At 41.4% G+C, this 19,459-nt stretch overlaps 1 protein-coding gene across 2 annotated transcripts; it reads left to right on the plus strand.

Moving 5' to 3' along the window:
• The first annotated feature begins 12,616 nt into the window (after positions 1-12,616).
• Positions 12,617-18,526, plus strand: LOC119724402 (tRNA-uridine aminocarboxypropyltransferase 1-like). 2 transcript variants are annotated; one of them, XM_038195442.1, is made up of 5 exons: positions 12,617-12,710; positions 14,091-14,335; positions 15,367-15,507; positions 16,185-16,875; positions 18,015-18,525. In XM_038195442.1, the coding sequence occupies exons 2-5, from the start codon at positions 14,162-14,164 to the stop codon at positions 18,254-18,256; spliced, it is 1,248 nt and encodes a 415-aa protein (XP_038051370.1). In that variant the 5' UTR covers positions 12,617-12,710; positions 14,091-14,161; the 3' UTR covers positions 18,257-18,525. The 2 variants fall into 2 exon arrangements, with proteins under 2 accessions (XP_038051370.1, XP_038051371.1); XM_038195443.1 differs by lacking the exon at positions 12,617-12,710 and adding an exon at positions 13,806-13,934 and having other exon boundaries at positions 18,015-18,526.
• The last annotated feature ends 933 nt before the right edge of the window (positions 18,527-19,459 follow it).

Here is a 19,459-nt window from a genome sequence, read left to right on the forward strand (position 1 = left end):
CTCACCTGTAAAGTGCATGGAGTAAATGAATTGATAATGAAAAGCCTTGGAAGTTGGGGTGGTTTGGATCATTAGTTACTCAAACCCCTCAAAAATGCCATTTTAGGGTGTTAATGTTTTTACCACATCTCAGCCTTTTTGACACATTAGAATTTCATAGTATTTTTTTTTGCAGTATGTCAATCTCCATAACCAGCACACCACCACAAACGTAATTTTTTTTTTAAACTTGCACCTACATTTACCCAAAATAGTGTACCAATAATGTTCAATGTTTACATGAAAAGGCGCGTTTTCTCAATTTCGTTTGAAAATTCGTTAGAAACATAACATGAACAAGGCAAACGATAACTAATGGTTGTTGCGTATCGCGATAACATCAGCTGCAATGTAAACAGAGACAAAATTACTTCGTTCGTGTAAATTTCTTCATTTGTGGTTTCTCGTGGTGTGACGAAGGTGAGGCGATGAATGGACTTTGCTCGAGGGTTTTTAAAGTGGTTACGAGGGAAGTGAAACTGACAGATTAAAAGTCAAAATGGAAAAGCTTTTAGTCATTGGATGCATGGATAACACAGAGAGCCGACAAGCCATGTGCAGAAGCTTGTGTCGTTACTGAATACATGCAAGTTGCAAGCCCCGCCCCAAAATGTTTTGACCAATCATTACCGTGATGTGCAAAGTGCGCGTGCAGAAAAGACCGACATGCGCGTTCACGCGCGTTTGACGCGCGCGCCTGGAATGTTGGCGCTGTGTTGCATTGAAGAGCAGCACGTGATGGTGCCCAAGTGGGCGGGATTATTAGATCTATTGTCTGGAAAGAAATTTGTGCTTTTAAAGAAGATTCCCAACATAAAACCAAAAAAGAATTGACCTAACGTCGTATGCGAGTTAACCACGCCCCTTAGACAACCCTATGGAGTTTTTGTACACTGAGTTTTGTTTGTCTCGGATTTTGCGCGTTCCGCGTGCATTTGTTTATCATGTAATTGGACAATATTTCACAAGCTGCGTTGACGCGATTCTAACATGATTCTACCGCGATAGGTCAATCCGGTTCGTTAGTAAAAACGTCATACACGCACGCGCACCACTGATTACTAGCGCCCATTGGCTACAAACGCTCAAGCTGCGTTAACTTCCGGTTCCAATCGTGCAGAAAGTGCTGGAGGTGACGTCACACTAACGAACCGGATTGAAGCAACAAAACTTCAAAATAGAAGTGGGATATCAACTCGTCTATCTCGAAACAAAACTGTATCTCAAAAGGGGATTTGTATTCAGGTATAGTGCTGTTAAATAACTGCTTCTTTCTCTAATATCTAGGTCTAAGATTTGATAGTAAAAATTTAATTCTCCACTCGTGCTTCTATTCTGGCACGTTGCTGCAGGCTTTCCAAACAAGACATTGTCAGCTGAAATTGGACAGCTTACGGCCGACTTCACGACAATTCACATGCTTTGGTGCACACACAAAGAAAAGGTCCGGCCGGCCAAAAATAGAAACCTCTTCTTGGAGCAATATCTTCTTCAAGGAACAATTGATTCTCGATTAATGGCCGGGATGCAATTTGGGCAGCATCCGAGCAGAAATTATCGCTCAGTAATCAAATAAAGCCGATTAATATGTCTGTTTTTTCTTCTCTTCTGAGCAATTTCTTTTTCAATAACCACTTCGAGGTTGGGTTTAATGAAATTGCTGATTCTGTTACTTGAGTAAAGGGTGGATGGAGTGCAATGAAATAAGAAAATGGACTGAATCAAGAAATGAGAGATACTTCGCCTAAGTTGTCATTAAAGATAGAGGAAATTATGACTGCAATCAAAATACTCCGGTTCTCTAGTTTTTAAAACAAGAAATGGCATGCAGTCAACCATTTGAGACACGCAACTTTTTCATGGAACTATACGGAATATAATATTTATCATTTTCATTGCATCTGGACTTGGGAGTCCAAATAAATTCAATCTTTTCACGAGAAAAAAAAATCGGCACTGCTTCATGCACAGGTAATGCACATGTAGCTATTTTTGTGTAAGTCGGTGGAGAAAAGTCATACAAAATTAACTCCCTAGAGAAACTTCTTCATCAATCAAGTGGATCAGGTTGTCATGTTAATGTCGTGCACAAGACACGAGGGACTTCTTCTAACATGGATGACCTGAATTGAAACTGGGATTTCTTTCCTCCGATTTACAAAAAAAGTCTTTTCACTTCGCTTTTTTTGTGTGCCACATGCCGCGGGAATAGTTTGAAAAGCAGAAAGCGTCACCGATATATGAGATTTCTCCGTTATTATGCATGCTATGACCTTTCTGAGTCACGCTTGAAATGACATGCGGCAACTTTTACAGGAGTAGAATATTGCTGTCATTCTCGCAATAATGTAATATTACAAACATTGAGAAAATGAAATTACAATGGAACAGATGTCTGAAACTCGGGATATTTATTGATCTGATGTCGGCTTTCAATTGAAAGGAAAACATGTTTCAGAAAAACAAATGTCAAACAAGCTTGTTGCTCGAAGGACGTGTGGAGGATCTACATGACGTTCATTCTTTATTGAATATATATGTTATGAATAATATGTCTGTAATTAAAGGGCCACTAGGTCCTGAAATCCCCGAAAATTTCATGTTTTGGATTGTATACTTAGCCTATTTCAAACATCTGGTTGAAAGGAAACCAACCTTATGTCTGACCGTTCCCGAGAAAAGACGAACCCCCCCCCCCCCCCGCTTGTTCCAAACAGTCAGAGTACACAATAAACTGCTACTTTTTTTTGACGAAAGAGGTTTTAGGGTCATTGTGTTTAAATAGTGGTATTCTTTGAACAGATTGAGCAATTTCAGTATTTTTTTTCATCTAAAAGTAGCTTATGAAATTGGCTTTCCGGTCATTATTATTTTTGGTGCTACATATGTTTTTAAATATGAAATATAAATTTGGGGTTGTTTTTTTTTACTCACCCTGTATGTAGTTTCTTGGGCTTCTTAGAATAGACGTTGAAGAGGGTAAGACTTGTTTTTAGTTTTTTAAAAGCATTATATTTTATATTTTTTTATTTGGCTCAATGCGTTCTTAAAATAGATCCAGGGAAAATAGTATTGCAGTGACTTGGAGGACGCACTGACGTTTATTTTGTATTGGTCGGGGATTAAGCATATTTCCGTTGTTTCAATGTTTAAAAATATGTAGTTTCTTAAAAACTGACTCAAGCGTTCTAAAAATAGATCTTGAAAACGATATTTTTAACTTGTCAACCGCCTGTGACAATAACAAACATGAAGGGTGGAGGGATGAGTTCAACAACATTTTCACCTGCATGCGAGAAATGTCACTAGGTACTATTTATAAATTGAAGCGGCGGTATTTTGTAATGGCTTTGGGTGGGTGGTGTTATGATACTATAGCGCTGCTCGGCTATTTTTGGCAACACGCCTGCCGACTCGGTTTGCGCTTGGGGAAGGTTTATGTGAGAGCCTCGTGTTTTTGGTTTGGCTGGGCTGTCAGTTCCATCAAGCGTTAATGTATAGCTAGTCTGGAGTGCTTGTTAGGGATGGATACTGCGATGTAGTCGGATGGTTATGGGAGTACTTGAGACAGGAAAAGCCGGAGTTGCCAATAGGTTGAAGTTGATCAGTCACAATTTCGGTGAGGTATATTTTAAAACAAAATCTGATGACTGATGACACAGAAAAGTGCAGCACTTGGATTTTGTGTTCTGCTGAAAATTTCAGCTGCATAGGCCCAAACAGCTGTGGAGATTTAGGCTTCAATCGTAAATTTAGCAATAAAATCTAGCACATGAAAATGGAATGATTGAAAGCGTAAGTTGACAATTTCCACACATGCAGTAAAAATATAAATAAATAAATAAATAAACGAAAAGAGTTAAATGTGTATATTGATGAGAAATAACAAATTGTACATTTGAACCAGTCCGATAATGGCCATTTGGTGATTCAAATCAATCATTAAATGTCAGATTTCAATTTGTTCAGTGCTCGAAAGATTGTCCATACTTTCATCTTGCCATATTTGCTCAGATTGATGCCGGATGCAATTTAATGCATCCTCATTGATTCTTGTATACATGGTATATGAATATCCAACCGGCCTTTTAGCTAGAGGTGTTAGGGCAGATGTTGATTTTTTTTTCATATAAGAAACTTTGCATTAATTACATTACTGGAATCAAAGCCATACCTATCTGCGTTTACAACTTTCAATGGAGACCGATGCATCAGGCCCCGCCCACTTCGCACGTGGTCAACAACACGAGCGCCTCTCGAATACCGCGCGCACTTTCAGACGCGCGCGTCCTATGCAAGTGCACGCGCATGTCAGACATAAAAATCGGCTGTGATTGGCCGAAAGTCCCGAAACATCATGGGGCGGGGCTTAGTGGATCAGTCTGCTGTAAGCACTGTGACTGTGTCCATGCAGGCTTCAAACCATGGTCCATGAGAACAATATTACAAGCATGGTAATTAAGAAGGTTGTCAATGAGGAATGAGCAAATATTTGAGGTGTTACAAAGTCTTGAAATCACTGTCTTTTTTTCTCCACAGATGAGAAGTAGCCATCAAGATGGCAGAGGTAGCAACAAACCTAACAGATTTCACCACCACGGGGAGGACAGGGAGACGGAACGCCTTACCAGACATCTTAGATGTCGCTACGACGGTGTCGAATGAGGAACTGGTGGTCAGGCTGGACAATCTAGCTATCGGTAGGAAAAAGAATAACATTTTGGTTTTTATCTCTGAGATTCAGAATCAAGAACCGGCCCCGAATCTTCAGTATTCATTAAGTCACATTTAAAGTATTAGTGACTGACAGTGTTATAGTCAGTTTATACAACACCTGAATAGACCCCCGTCATTCTGATTGGTGGGTCATTGATCAAATTAATGTCACTCGTCCAAACGCACGGCCCAAGCCGCACCACAAAAATAGAAGTTCTATTTCACAGTAAATGTATAAGTTCCATTGCACGCGTCACGCTTTTGGTGGCTCTGACCAATCAGATGACGAGGACATTCCATCTGTCACCTCACGAAATTATTCTTACCATTGCACTCATAAACATCCATTATCTATGCAACATCAGATCTAGAAGTCCTTACAAGTCCTCACAAGTCTATCACGAGTCGTCCAGTCTTAAGTCAAATGACATTTTCAAATGAACTTTGAAAAAGATGTTTCTTTGTCATTGGTCATCCGCTGTTACTGACTTGTATTATTAGACTTGTAACTAACTCCAAAACCAAATGGTTTGAAGGTCCACTTGAACTTTAAACAGACATCAAAGTAAAACTCGCTAAACTATAAATTCCTTAATCCTGGAATGAAATCATCTCAAATCCTTAGGTGGCATTTGAGGGATCTGGGAGGATTATGATGTCCTTGAGCAGGGCACGTAGCATTAATTTCAATCTCAATCGATGAAGACATATACGCACCATTTGGCACCACAATTCCAAGGAATTAAAAAAAAATCAACCGAAACTGCACTCAAAGATTGTTTGCTCTTTAATACAAAGATTGATAACTTTGAAGGGCCAGAATAATTGTCCATGAGCAGAAAATGTACCTGTAGTTCCAACCTCAATTGGTGAAGCTCTACGTAGGCCACGCTTTGGCATTACAATTCAATGAACGAAAAACGATTTTATTCAGGATGGTGCAATTTCTACCAAGATTGTTTGCATGCACAATCATAGACTGATATAGCTCTATGGGTAATATGCACGTGAAGGTAGTGAATCTTTGGTTTCTAAAATGATAATTTCCCCCGTTTCCGGACTAATCAAAGGCAACCAGGCATCCGCCATTAATGGAAGCGGAATTCATCCATGCACCTGATGTTTCAATTAGGGATAACGATCCTTCTCTCTTTGATTCGGCAGATGAGAAGAGTGGGACGGCCAGCGGAGGCGCAGAGAACGAGAGTTCAAAAGCAGATGGGGCTTCGTCACCAACAACGGAACACTGTGACAAATCAGAAGGGTCGTAGCGATGAGACCAACCCTGACCCCTTTCCTTTAGATGTAAATAATTGGTCTCGCAGACTATCAGTGCTCTGGAAAAAAGAAAAGATGGTGACCCTGGAACGATAGGGGAAACAAATTGGTTTTGTGTGAAACAGGCCTTCGTAGCTACGTCTGTCAGTGTGAATGAAAATGGTCACAGAACCCTAGACGCGAGAATCGGATGCAGCTGTTGAGTCTTGCACCGTTGGGGGCGCCCTTCACACAAGATGTACCGTCATGCACAGCTGGGGGCGCCCTTCACACAATAAGTGACGTCATGCACAGTTGGGGGCACCCTTCACACAAGACGTGACGTCACCCACAAAGAGATACAAGGACTTGGAACGAGGGTTCAGTTACCAGCCAACAAGGATTGAAATTGGTGTCGTCACATTGTCACAACGGCATTTGTGACACCTGGAATGTGAAACCTGTACAGACTACCGAGGGCGTTTTCGATTAGACGCTACGTGCAGACTCTAGAGGGCGTTCGAACAGCATTGCGCATCTTGCCCATGCAGGATCAGACCAAGCAACTGATCTGTAAATAATGTGACGTCATCAATTTTTTTTCCAAATGCTTTGCCCACCTCCCGTCAACCACACAACGTCTGCCTTCCAACACCACGAAGTGTGATATCTTCCAGTTGTGACATCATCAATTAATGTGCCTCATCTGAAAAGTTCAATATTTTCACTACATTAAGTCCTCACACAACCTCTCGGTTAACAATTCTCTACTTCATGCACTATCAACTGGATTGTTAAGTCCAAAATAGTCACAACCGTGTACATGAATGTATTCCTTCATTGAGATTATTTTAAAGGCTAAAATTTCCCAAAAGTACAAATCCAAACAAAATCTCAAATTATGTATGATCTAATACAGGGCGAGTCAAAAAAGGAAACAAACGTGGCGCACCCTATTATGTAAAGAAGTTCTGCATGTAGCGCTTTCGAGTTTTAAAATGTTGTCCACTGATCACATTTTGAGGTACGTGTACGTGATATTTCAGTAAAATGAAACCATGTCACATCGTGAAAACGATATCAGAATAATCCCATAGGCCCTAGGTCTCCGGGTAGCCAATTAAGTAGAAGGCAGGGCACGACTATAAACTCTTGACATTATAAATCATGTTATTTTAACATTGGAAGCAACTGTTTGAATGGAGGTCATTAAAGTACCAGTAATCATGGTTATGAGAATGTTCCGTTAATTGGGTTTTTTTATATTTTTTGATATGCGAATTGTTTTTGTTTTGCTGAAATATGACTAACATTTTATTGTGTTCCGTGGGCAAAAATATAAAACTTTGTTTGTGTTTAGGAGTCTATAACTTAAAAAGTACATGAGCGATATGAATGATTCTTTTACTAAACTGAAGCTTAATTAATTGGGTTTTTACCTCATAGATCTTTAAATATAGGGGGCGCCATTTGGGTTTCCTTTTTCTTTAAACTCACCCTGTACTGTCAAACGATGTCTATTATAAAGTAAATCATAAATTGATGTGTCCCCCCAATTGATAATTCATGTAATATGATTCGCATAATGTTGCCTCTTTTGAACAAGTAACATTTTGAAACGGTGCTTTAAATGAAAACTGTACTTTTAAAAATGCAAGATTAGTAACATTGACTTTTGTGTAGATTTTATTTTTAGATGTAGATTTTGTTTTCTTCAGTTTTCTGAATCGTGAACTGGAACAACATGTTTACGGTGTCTTGAGCGAAGTGAGATGTATCTGGAAACCACCAGGGAGAAAGATGAGACTTGTGTCAAATCCTTGAAGATCTTGAAGGGCTTTGCGGATGCGAAGAAAACATAAGATCTTGAGTCGGGCAACGGTCTAAGTAACCGTTTTTATACTGCGCTTAGTAAAAATGTTGTGATTCTCTTGGGGCAAGGTGGATTTCTTTTCACCTGATAGCTTGTGTTGGGTGATCATTTTGTTCAATTGATTTGGTTGTTTCATTAAGAAAAGCGGGTTTCACTGTGTTTCCTAATGCAAAAATAAAACTAAATGCTATTGACTCTCTGCTGAAAATAACATTAATGTTTGGAATACAATTAATGAAATTTGATGGTACTTATGTAAATAGTCTGATTTTGCTTTGTTGCACCTTGGCAAAAAAGTGAATTTTTGTTTTGCTCGAATGAATAAAAATGAGAGCCATGCCGGTTTTGCACTCAGATTTGGAAATTGAAGGCGTCTGCAGAACATGAACATTGCATTATAATGGACCGATCTAGTAAGCACCGCCCACCGCCCCATGGTGTTCTGACCAATCACAGCCGTGATTTATGTCCGACGTGCGTGAACTAAAGTCCGACATGCGTGCACGCGCGCATGAAGCGCGCGGCAGGAAAATGCAGTGTGGCATTGGAGAAAAGCACGTGTTAATTTGCCAAGTGCACAGTGGGCGGGGCTTACTGGATCGGTCCATTGACCTATCGCCGTTTGCGAGTTAGCCACGCCCCTTAGACAATCCTATTGAGTTTTTGTCATGTACACTAAGTTTTGCTTGTCTCAGATTTTGCGCGTTCCGCGTCGATTTTTATATCATGTAATTGGACAATATTTCACAAGCTGCGTTGACGCGATTCTAACGCGATTCTACCGCGATAGGTAAATTTTCTTTCAAGCTGTTCTGATGCAAGTTGGCCTGTCTCCCTGTACATGTGGGATTGACGTGGAACTACTTTCTTTGTTTTCCATCCTCTATATGGCCCAGGTTCGAATCCTGCCCAGGCTGACAAGTGGAATGGGTTTCAGGCCTTTTCTTGATTATGTGAGTTTTCTCCGGAAATTAAGATTTTAAAAAGTTTCTTCCCACTTATAAAGACTGAACATTTCTTCATTGTCTTCTCTCCACAGTTTGTAAGCTACATAATGCTTTTTAGGAATTCTCTGTCGCTACCAGAAATTAGTAATAGGTATTGAAATAACGGTGGTCACCAGAATCTTTCTAAAATACATAATTCGATATTTGTTGCGTTATCTATAGGGCAGTTGTAAACTTGCATATATGCAAGTGTCTTCATTCACAAGTGGTAAACATGTCAAACAGCAATTGACAAATTTGGGCACTTTTTAGGAAATCCTTAATTTCATAATTTCATAAACCCAGAAATGAATAACGATGGCCTATAATGGGTGCTCCCAATATGGTTGGTTTGAATCCTAATATAAGACAAATTTATGTTGGATTATGGCTCCATATTATATACAAGGATCAACTAGCGCTGATCAAATTCCCCATTACACATTAATGTTATGCTTAAAATCTAATTCATGTAATAATATTACATATTTGCAGAGAGGTTGGATCGCTTGAATGGTCTTGAATGCAATTGCACACTGTCTTATGGCTAATTCACATTTTTAAGCAGGTGCACATTACCTCCGCCAAAGAGGTTACATTTTCATCGGATTTGGTTAATGGGTTGGTTGGTTGGTTGGTTGGTTGGTTGGTTGGTTGTCTGTTAACAAGATAAATCAAAAAGTTACGGATGGATTTGCATGAAAAAAAAATTAGGGGTGGTCCTTGGTACAAGTACAAATCTGTTAAATTTTGGAAGTGATCCGGATCTGGGTCTGGATCCAGGATTTTTGTAATTAAGATTCTTGACCATTTATGCGAGTATTTCTTTTGGGTGTACTGACAATATGGCGGGAAATTGTTTGGCCTTGGCGGAGGTTTGCGCTCTCTGAGTGCTTTCTAGTGCTATCTGTTCCTTGCTCTATGTATACATTTAGGGTCCAAATTGTGACAATGTTCCTGTCCCTGTTGCCTTGATACACGTACTTTGTAATTTGCCATTAAAGCATCATCAAGAATTACTTCCAACAATTTCTTTATTTTGTTGGGCAGGTAGTTGCGCGCTTATAGTCAGTATCTCTCATGGACCATAATTGCATTAAGGAGTGCATCAGAAACCAAATCATTGATGCCAGATGTAAGAGGGACAGGTTTTAATGTCACATCTAGACCCAGTGTCATGGCAAGTCACTGGTCTAGCGCAGGCTTATGTGTATTAAACCATTATTAAATTCGGCCATTTCTGTTTCATTGAGATTCAGATGCTGTCATCTTGATGATAACCTTGTGTCAGCAGACTCAGAAAGCCTTTTTCCAAACTTTGATAATATTTCAAACTAAAGTGTGCAATGAAATTCTGAATAAAAGCTTAATATTAAGTTTCAAAAATTGTCCTGTCACTTCGTTGTTGTCAATACCAATGAAATAAATACCGACTTTGTTACATTTTTTATCAGGGATAGTGGGGTGGGGGTCACTTTTGTTTCTTCTAAAAATATATAATGCTTGCCTGATGTTTTGTTTGAATGGTTTTATCATTATATCTTCCCAATAATGTTTCACTTGTGAAACTTTATGAATAGATGAATGACGTCAAAAGAGAAACACTGTACATAAAAAATAGGTTTTCACAGTATTCATAGAAGCCATAAAGCCTGTACAGGCTGGTAACAATGTACAAATGAGATTCTCTTAATCAAAAGCCAAGGTTCTTGCGTGTGTAAAACCACCTAACAGGCTAGCTGCATATATTTCCAATTATATTAAAGGGAAGATACACCATTTGCAAACATCAAAACACGAAATGATCAAATTATCACAAAATACCTTGGATTGTTAGGGAGTGACAGTCTAAAGCATCCTGTAAAATCGTGGCTCCTGGTGTGCTGATATTTTTAAGAAAAAGTGTATTTTTACAATGCTGGTCAGCCAACCAGCGTTGGAGAAAACTGGCTTTTTTACAAAAACTGTTCCTAAATCCTAATCTTTCATATTGAGTTATTATGACTTTTCTTTGCAACTGATGTCACACCTGTGAATGGGTACAAGCCTGCTAGACTGATTCTCTGACCTTACAATTCTCCAAAGTGTATTAATTGCTCTGTTTCATCAGGGGTCAGGGAGCCAGACTACAAGAACATGATAGGTTTTCTTGGTTTACCCAGCATCTACAAGCCCAAAATGTGAAGCAAGTCATTTTAACAATTTTTTTCTATAGGCCTAACATACTAATCCTCCAAATCTATTTATTGCTGAAAAATTGCAGCAAAAGCAAATGTTGTACATTCCCTTTAAGGTAATATCCTTTATGACAGTCATTACAATTTCATTCCACAAAGGCCGACCGCAGAGAATAATGTCGACATCCAGCATGCATCACTGTTGGTGGCGTATACGGTATTATTATTCAAATCATCTACTTAGTATGCGCAACCAAACCTCCACAGTCAGATCCAGTCATATGATAATCGCTATCAGCGGTGAGTGACTCATCAGCAAATTATTCAGACCAATTGAGCAAATTTGTGAGGGGCTGACTAACAGATCAGGACAGTTTTTTCCTAGGGAAGGTTAAAGTGGCGAGAGGGTAAATTTGTGTTCGACAAATGAGATGGGGGAGATTGATGGGTGGGTGGTGGGGGGGGGGGCATGTTCGAAAAGGGGAGGGGTGAGTGTGTGGGGGGGATTGAAGGGGGTGGAACAAGTGGAATCTGGGGAAGGGGGAGGCAGTGACAAGCTAGGCTGGATCTACAACACAACTGGGAGGGGGGGAGGCCAACATATTGTTTTGTTCCCCGAAAAAGTGGGTCTGAAAAATTTCTTCTGCCCCACATTTAATATGAAAGCATGGGGGGTACTATATGTGTTGCTTTTGGTGAGTTTTGTGAGTGGTGGCTGCTTTTTTTGCGACATAACCGTTGCCCCCCCCCCCTTCCCCCTTGGATCCGTGATGGGGGGTTTGATAGTCAACCTATGCAGTAGATAGTTTAATGAAGATTGACACCTACCTCAAATGTATGCCTGCCTGTACCATGGAGCTATAAACATGCCTGTACCAAATGCGCCGAAGATTTATATTATTCAGTGTTGACCTCAGCTCAGCAATCATCTAGACAGCACAACAAAATGGACTTGAAACTAGGGCAGAGTAAACTCGAAAAGGGCAGGGACATACAGTTTTGCCCCCCCCCTCCCCCCCCCCCCCCAATACACAATTACAGATATTAATTCAATTGCAATTGTGTCTTAATATTTCAAGCCTACAAATCTACAAATTAATCCCTTTTACCAGTTTGCAAGATGTCAAGAACACTTCAATATATTTAAATTAAAGGTACAGGCCAAGTGGAATATATTGTGATATACCCTATGCGTATGATGTCATCAGTAGCACAATTGCACAACATGACCTCAATGAGGTCAAATCTCGCACAAGTTTACATGTATGGAAAAACGGCTGTGCATTCCGCAAACACATTGACAATACACAGGCCCACAGCACAAAATTGCCATTCGAATTTCAATTGCAAAAGAAGATTTTTTGCAGTTTAAGAACGCCTCTACTTCGGTTAGACAAATTGGCTATTGTATTTTCTTCAAGCTTTTGAAAGTAAAACTTACATATCTTGCCTTTTCGTCAAGTATTTTAAAATGTTTTTTTTTTATGGTCGCACGTGTTGACATGTTTTGGTGAAAGCGCCGCCTGTAAAATTTGTAACGTCGATTTGATAGTCAACTCTTGAGGGCGCTGTTCATCATCACAGTTGTCGATCGGCATCGAGAGATCTGCTGTTTATTTACGCACGTGTCGGCTACGTGATTGGGGCCGGAATTGATCTTTTGTAAGCATGCGATGAATTATTAAACAGTTTAATAAACTCGTTATAAATTAGCCGGTAAAGCTATTCATAGTTTCTGGGCCATGATGATGGGTGTTTCGTTGAGGGATGTAGAAATAAATTAACTGCATGATCAGTGCACAAACTTGGCGGAGCAACTATAGAATGCAGGGCCACGCCGGAGCAAGGTTTTTAATTTGCTTGGAGGCGTGGATGGATAGGAGTAATAGATATATGCAAACCTGCAAAAAGTGCTAAGTACAGCGAATGCACTTGTCTTTTAAGCTTCTCATGAAGGATCGGAAGGGAGGGCGTACTTGTAAATGTGTTGGGGGGCACGGTACGGATCGGAGTGGCGGAGGCGCGGAGTCTGGGAGTCGCAGAGTCTAGTCGCGGAGACGCGGGGCACTGGGGTGGCGGAGGCGCGGAGTCGCGGAGTCGCAGAGACTCGCGCCGATAGAGGGCGCAATTCTCGGCGGAATTTTTTTGAGAACGAAGCATCCATATCCATTTTAAATGGGCTCGCAAATTATAGGAAGGGAGGAGGGCGACGGGGCACTGTCTCCAGTGGCGGAGGCGCGGAGTCGGGGAGTCGCAGAGTCCATTTTAAATGGGCTCGCAAATTAGGAAGGGAGGAGGGCGACGGGGCACTGTCTGGAGTGGCGGAGGCGCGGAGTCGGGGAGTCGCAGAGTCCATTTTAAATGAGGTCGCAAATTAGGAAGGGAGGAGAGCGACGGGGCACTGTCTGGAGTGGCGGAGGCGCGGAGTCGTGGAGTCGCAGAGACGCGCACCGATAGAGGGCGCAATTCTCGGAGATATCGACTGCGGCTCCACGGTACGACTCCACGATCGATTTTCGGAGGTAGGTCGGCTCCACGCCTCCACGCCTCCACGCAGCCGTACGGAGGCGCGGATGTAGAGTAAAGTGGCCCTTCATTCTATAGTTGTACCCCGCGAATTATGCAATGCAGTGGGGCGTGATCTAATATGCAAATTAGACGCATGTGTGCATCAGTGTCACAAAGCCATAGAAACTCACCGTACCGGCAAAGCTGTTAAACACGCGTGGCATGGAACAGTACAATTAATTTAATACTATAATGTACTTCTAGAATTAGAAGGCACCTTTCCGTTAGCGGAAAGGCACCTTTCCGTTAGCCGAAAGTTGCCTTCTAATTTGGGAAGTAGGCCTATTTCACGAGCTACGTTGACGCGATTCTACCGTGGTAGGTTAATAACTGTTAGGGCCCAACTGCAAGACTGCGTGTTGAAAAAAGAAAAAGATCTACAGCCTTATCATGCTTATTACTGAGAAGCCTTGCCGATAATTATTGAATTCAGATATCAAAGTGACTAATCTCTCAATGTAAATTTTTTTTCAGTAAAGTCACGACACAGCATCTTGTAGGCGTTCAGTGGTGGTTTGCATTGGACATTCAGGACGGACCAAGCAATGGATGTTTCCAGTGCGAATCCCTTCGAAGGATTGAAGATAGACTCCCATGAACCGCTGCACAGAGCCACAGCCAGAGCCAGGTGTCCGGACTGCGGCTCCTCCAGGAAGTACTTCTGCTACCAGTGTCGCATCCCCATGGAAGCGATCGCTGGAAAATTTCAAACGGTGAAGGTACATCAGCTCAAGACAGGGATACTGAGTGCAGAAAAACGTGTCTGAAAATTTGGGACTGTCAATATAAGCCTCTGTACTAATGACGTCACACTTTGTTTACGTGTGTGCTTTCCTATGGTGCTCAGTGGACCCTGGACCCCCACTGGCCCTATAGGAAAGTGCACATGTAAACAAAGAATGACATCATTAGAACAGAGGTTTATACTGTGTATGAGAGTCCCAAAACTTAAGGTATTGAAAACATGCCATACAAGAAAATAGACTGGCACCTGAAACAACCAGTCCAACACTGCTTCAGTACTGCATCAATCAACTCAGCCCAAAGAATTTAAGGCCGTGTCCGAAACGGGCTTCCAGAGCTACGGCTACGTCTATTGTCAGCGCGTCCCCGCGTATTTTCAATGGGCGCAGACCTAGACCTAGCTCTAGGCAGTTGATTCGGATGCAGCCTTAGAAACATGTGGCAGGAACCGGGGACTAGTCTCAATTGACCACACATTTCTCCATAGTCAAGCCACCAGACTAATGACACTGAATGAAGAGGTCAGTCTTTTGGAATAGTTGGACCATGGATGGACATGTACCAGTCTAGTCTTGAGCCTCATTTAGAAATCACTTGACTTCCCTCTCATGTGCAAAATATTGAAGAAAAGACTTCTTTAAAAATTTGGTTGGTGAAATACTGAGGACCTTTTCTTTGCCCAGTGGAATTTTTGGAGAAATTTACTGGCTAAAGACAGAGTAAAGTGGGCCTGATTTCGTTGTGCACGTTTCAGAGCACTCCAGAGCCCTGTCTGCAGAAAAATGTGCAAAACAAATGCAGGCCAACTTTACTCCCACTTTTAGCAGACGAAATTCTCTAAAACTTCCACGTGTCGAAGACAAGGTGTCCAGTATTCCACCAACCAAGTTTGAAGTCTCAATTAAATTTTTAAAAGGAAGCTTTTAGGCGTGCGATTGCGTGGGGATGCGATCGCACGCCTCATATCAGAAGGACTGACACTGTTTTTCTTTTTCTATAATTACAGCTCCCACTGAAGGTTGACATCATTAAGCACGCTTTGGAGTTGGATGGCAAGAGTACGGCGGTCCACGCTCGCATCCTGGCCCCAGATCATGTGACCATCTACACGTACCCAAATATTCCGCAATATGACAAGAAAGAAAAGGTACAGTTATGTTTTTATTAATATGAATCTCAACGATGTTGACTATCCGAAACATTTTCTTGTAAGCTACAGAATAGTTGGAATTCATGTGGCAGACTGTCACGAATTCAGCAATCTTTTACGTCGGGGGGAGTGCGGCCTAGTGGATTGGATTCGTGACTCATGATCAAGGGGTCAGGGGTTCGAATCCAGCTGCTGGCCATATGTTGTGTCCTTGGGCAAGCCACTTCACCCCACTTGCCTCTCTCCACCCAGGGGAGTGTGGACTAGTGGTAAGCATTTGTGACTCATGATCAGAGGGTCAGGGGTTCGAATCCGGCTGCGTGTCCTTGTTAAAGCCACTTCATCCCTACTTGCCTCTCTCCACCCAGGAGTATAGATGGGTACCAGCATTAGCTGGGGAGTAACCTGCGATGGACTAGCATCCCATCCGTGGGGAATAGAAATATTCTCAGTCGTTTCATGCTACTGAAACCGGAGATAAATGCCGGCCTGATAAGCCACATTGGCTTGTGACAGACTTTACCAACTTACTTTGCATTTGGAGCTGTGTTTATTGGAAGATGGACACCATGACCCATCAAGGGAGCATGTCCTTTAGGGAGGGGGGGGGGGGGGTTGTCAAGACACTACGTTTTAACCATTTATGGTGGTACGTTTTGTGTTTTTATTTTCAGTTGCTCCTTGTCTTCCCGTGCAAGGAGGCTATATCTCTTGAGCAGTTGATGGAACAACTCAGAATATCACCTGATGAGCACAGCGGGAATAGGCAAGACGAACCTCAGCTACACCTGCCCTCACACAACAGTAACACCCACCTAGGAAGCAGTGAACCCAGAACACAGAGTTGCCAGTTGGAACCTAAAAGATCCGAAACAACAACTGTTAGTTCTCAAACGGATGTGGTCCATGAAGTGTCGGATGCCCCACGCTGCTCTTGTCAGCAAGACGAAGGCAATCTAACTCGGCCAACGATCTTATCTGAACGTTCAGCTGATGAGACGAATCATTCTCCGGCCAAAAATCAAACCCTAGTTGATCCTGGAAAAGGATTGGTTCATTCGGTAGCGCCTGACGAAGACAACAAATCCCACCGCTGCCACCAAAAATGCGAGAACACCTTGCCTGAACATCTGGGCGGAGATGCAGAAACTAATGAGAGGGACGAAGCTCATTGTGGACAACATGGGGCTAAGATCGAAGAAGGGGCTAAGATCAAAGAGGGGGCCAAGATCGAAGAGGGGGCCAAGATCGAAGAGGGGGCTAAGATCGAAGAATTGTCTAAGACAGTGCCGTTTGAGAGAGTAATTTTCATCGACTGCACTTGGAATCAGACTGGAGTTTTTAGCAAAGATGAAAGATTAGCAGGTACATGTGAAGAGTCCCTCATGTCAAACACCAGTAGCTGCTTCAGTAGAGATTTAGTTTCCTGAAGCTTTTTGATTTCAGTTTCAAATATTGTGCATGAGACAATGCCATGAAATATTGCAAATATTTGGGCCTTTACAAATAAGCCAGTTGTATTTTAACTGCGCACGCTCACAATGATATGGGTCATGGGCCGTTCGGGATGATTGAACGCTCATCGAAGGCGCATGAACGCGCACGGCGAAGGGCGCACGACGCTTGCGTGTTATTTTTTACAAGCAGAATTGGCGTCCACGTAACATCGCATATCATCACGTCGGTGATTTTATCCAGAATGACCTTTGACATCGACTACTGCATTGAGATACGGAACTGGCTTATTGGTGTCATATAATATTTTGACTCCTCTGAAATCGGATCTCTTTGACTGCTTTCGTCTCATATCTGAATTGTCGCTGTTCAAATTCTACTCTCTGAGGCATGCGCAATACAACAAATGACAGTGGCGTAGCACGGTCATTTTTATTGGGGGGTAACATTTTTTTGAAAAGGGCACTTGCCCATCCGTGCTGAAATGTAGACACGTTTTTTTTTTCCCCGGACACTTGGCCTACGTAAAATCAAATAGTGGGGTCTGTATTTCATCACAGACACCACGAACTGACTCTCGGTTGCGCGCGAGTGCCTGGCACACACGCGTATTTTACAGAGCCGTGTCATTAATCGTTTTCACGAACTGACACGCCACAGTGCGGCACTGCATGCTGCACTCCCTACATTTTCATGAACTGACACTAATCTTAATTTCACCAGTAAAAAAAGGTTTTCAATTAAATTTTTGTGCAAGTATACAGATGGATTAAATTCGTGCCAAATTTTTCAAAGCGTTTTTCTCCGAATGGTATTGCCGCAACATGCTTGCGTGTCAGTTCGTGAAAACGAAAACTGTTCCGTTACACTTCAGTGTCCGATGTGCATGCGCACACCCGGGTGTCAGTTCGTGAAACCAAAATTGTTGATTACGCAGTTTTCACGAAAGACATCCACTAGTGTGTGAGTATCAGTTCGTGGTGCCGATTACGATTTCATCGAGTCCAGTATTTTAAATTTTACCGTATTTATCCCTTTTTTTGTCTCAGGAATAAAAAGCGTCATTCTGGAAGACAGGCTGACGACATTTTGGAGAAAGCAGTATCGCAAGCCGCAGACCTACCTAGCTACCATCGAAGCCATCTACTACTTCATGGTCGACTTTCACAAGCTCGTCTTGAAGGATGTGTACTCGGGACAGTACGATAATCTGCTTTTTTTCTACAGCTTTATGTATCATCTTGTGCAGGAGACTACCAAAGAGCGAGAAATACAGCATGGGAAACGATAGTTGTATGGAGTGCAGAATGTGTCAAACTATTAATAGCTGCAATGTAGTATGGAGTGCCAAACTCATATTTTTATTACATTGGTGAATTAAATATACTCCCAAGTTTCTTGGGTTTTTTTAACATGGAAAATTTAAGTATCATGTTCACATTTTACTGCATGTTCTCAATTTAAGGCATTATGTAAATATTAACATACAGATTCATTTCGTTGTGGAACCGTTTGAAAAGCTTTTAGTTTGTAAGTCTTTACAACTCGTGGTGTGTAGTCTATGTAAAATGCCAAAAGAATTCTTATTTGGAATAAAATATTGTACATGTTGGTATATACAGTCGACTCTCGTTAGTACAAACTCTGTTAATACAAAATTCTGGTTATAACAAACATAAAGCCTTGGTCCCAACTGTGCATTTAAATGCACAATGAATGGGACTGATGTTCCTCTTAATACAAAATTCTGATATAACAAACAATTTGGCTAGGTCCGCACGAGTTTGTTATAACGAGACTCGACTGTACCTGCTTTTTCAAAATTTCAATTTTCTTTCCCGAATATTATATATAACAGGAATATAACGTCCTGTAACAAATAAATTTGCTTATTAGTTTTTGCAGGCCTATATGCAGTTTTAAACAGTTGATTTTAAATGGGGCACCCCAGTTCACTAAGTTTTGAGCGAAATGCTATAAATATTCCTGCTCTTAAATCGAAAGTTGAAATTAATGAATTACTTCTCGTGGGGAAAGCTCATATAACTAATGTAAAGCCAGAAATTATCAAATCAATTTGAAAATCGATTTTTCAAGGTGCCACACCCAAAAGGCACGTATATGCCAACTTTAAGTGTTTTGCAACATGCAAATTATAATTTGAGCGTATTTAAGTTTTATAAAGGTTTGTCATTGCCAAAGTTTGTGATGAATGGAATGCCAGAAATCTTGAAAAAATTAACTTGCCATAAATATTGACCATGTGAACTATGTAAAACTCTCTCTTACCAATGGGTAGTCTATGTAATAGACCAGGGCGAATTAATTAGGCAAGACCCCGCCTCTTGACCTCCTAGATTTTGACCAATCAGTGAGCGCTTTCTATATTGGGTCTACAGTCATTCACCCGTTGCGCGTCATAGACACTGGATACAAAAAAATGTGTCACGCGCTCTGCATCATGTTACGCGATATGCGCCCGGCTGTTGTATTA

This window comes from Patiria miniata, unplaced genomic scaffold, assembly GCF_015706575.1.
Source record: "Patiria miniata isolate m_02_andy unplaced genomic scaffold, ASM1570657v1 HiC_scaffold_18, whole genome shotgun sequence".
Classification (NCBI taxonomy): Eukaryota; Metazoa; Echinodermata; class Asteroidea; order Valvatida; family Asterinidae; genus Patiria; species Patiria miniata.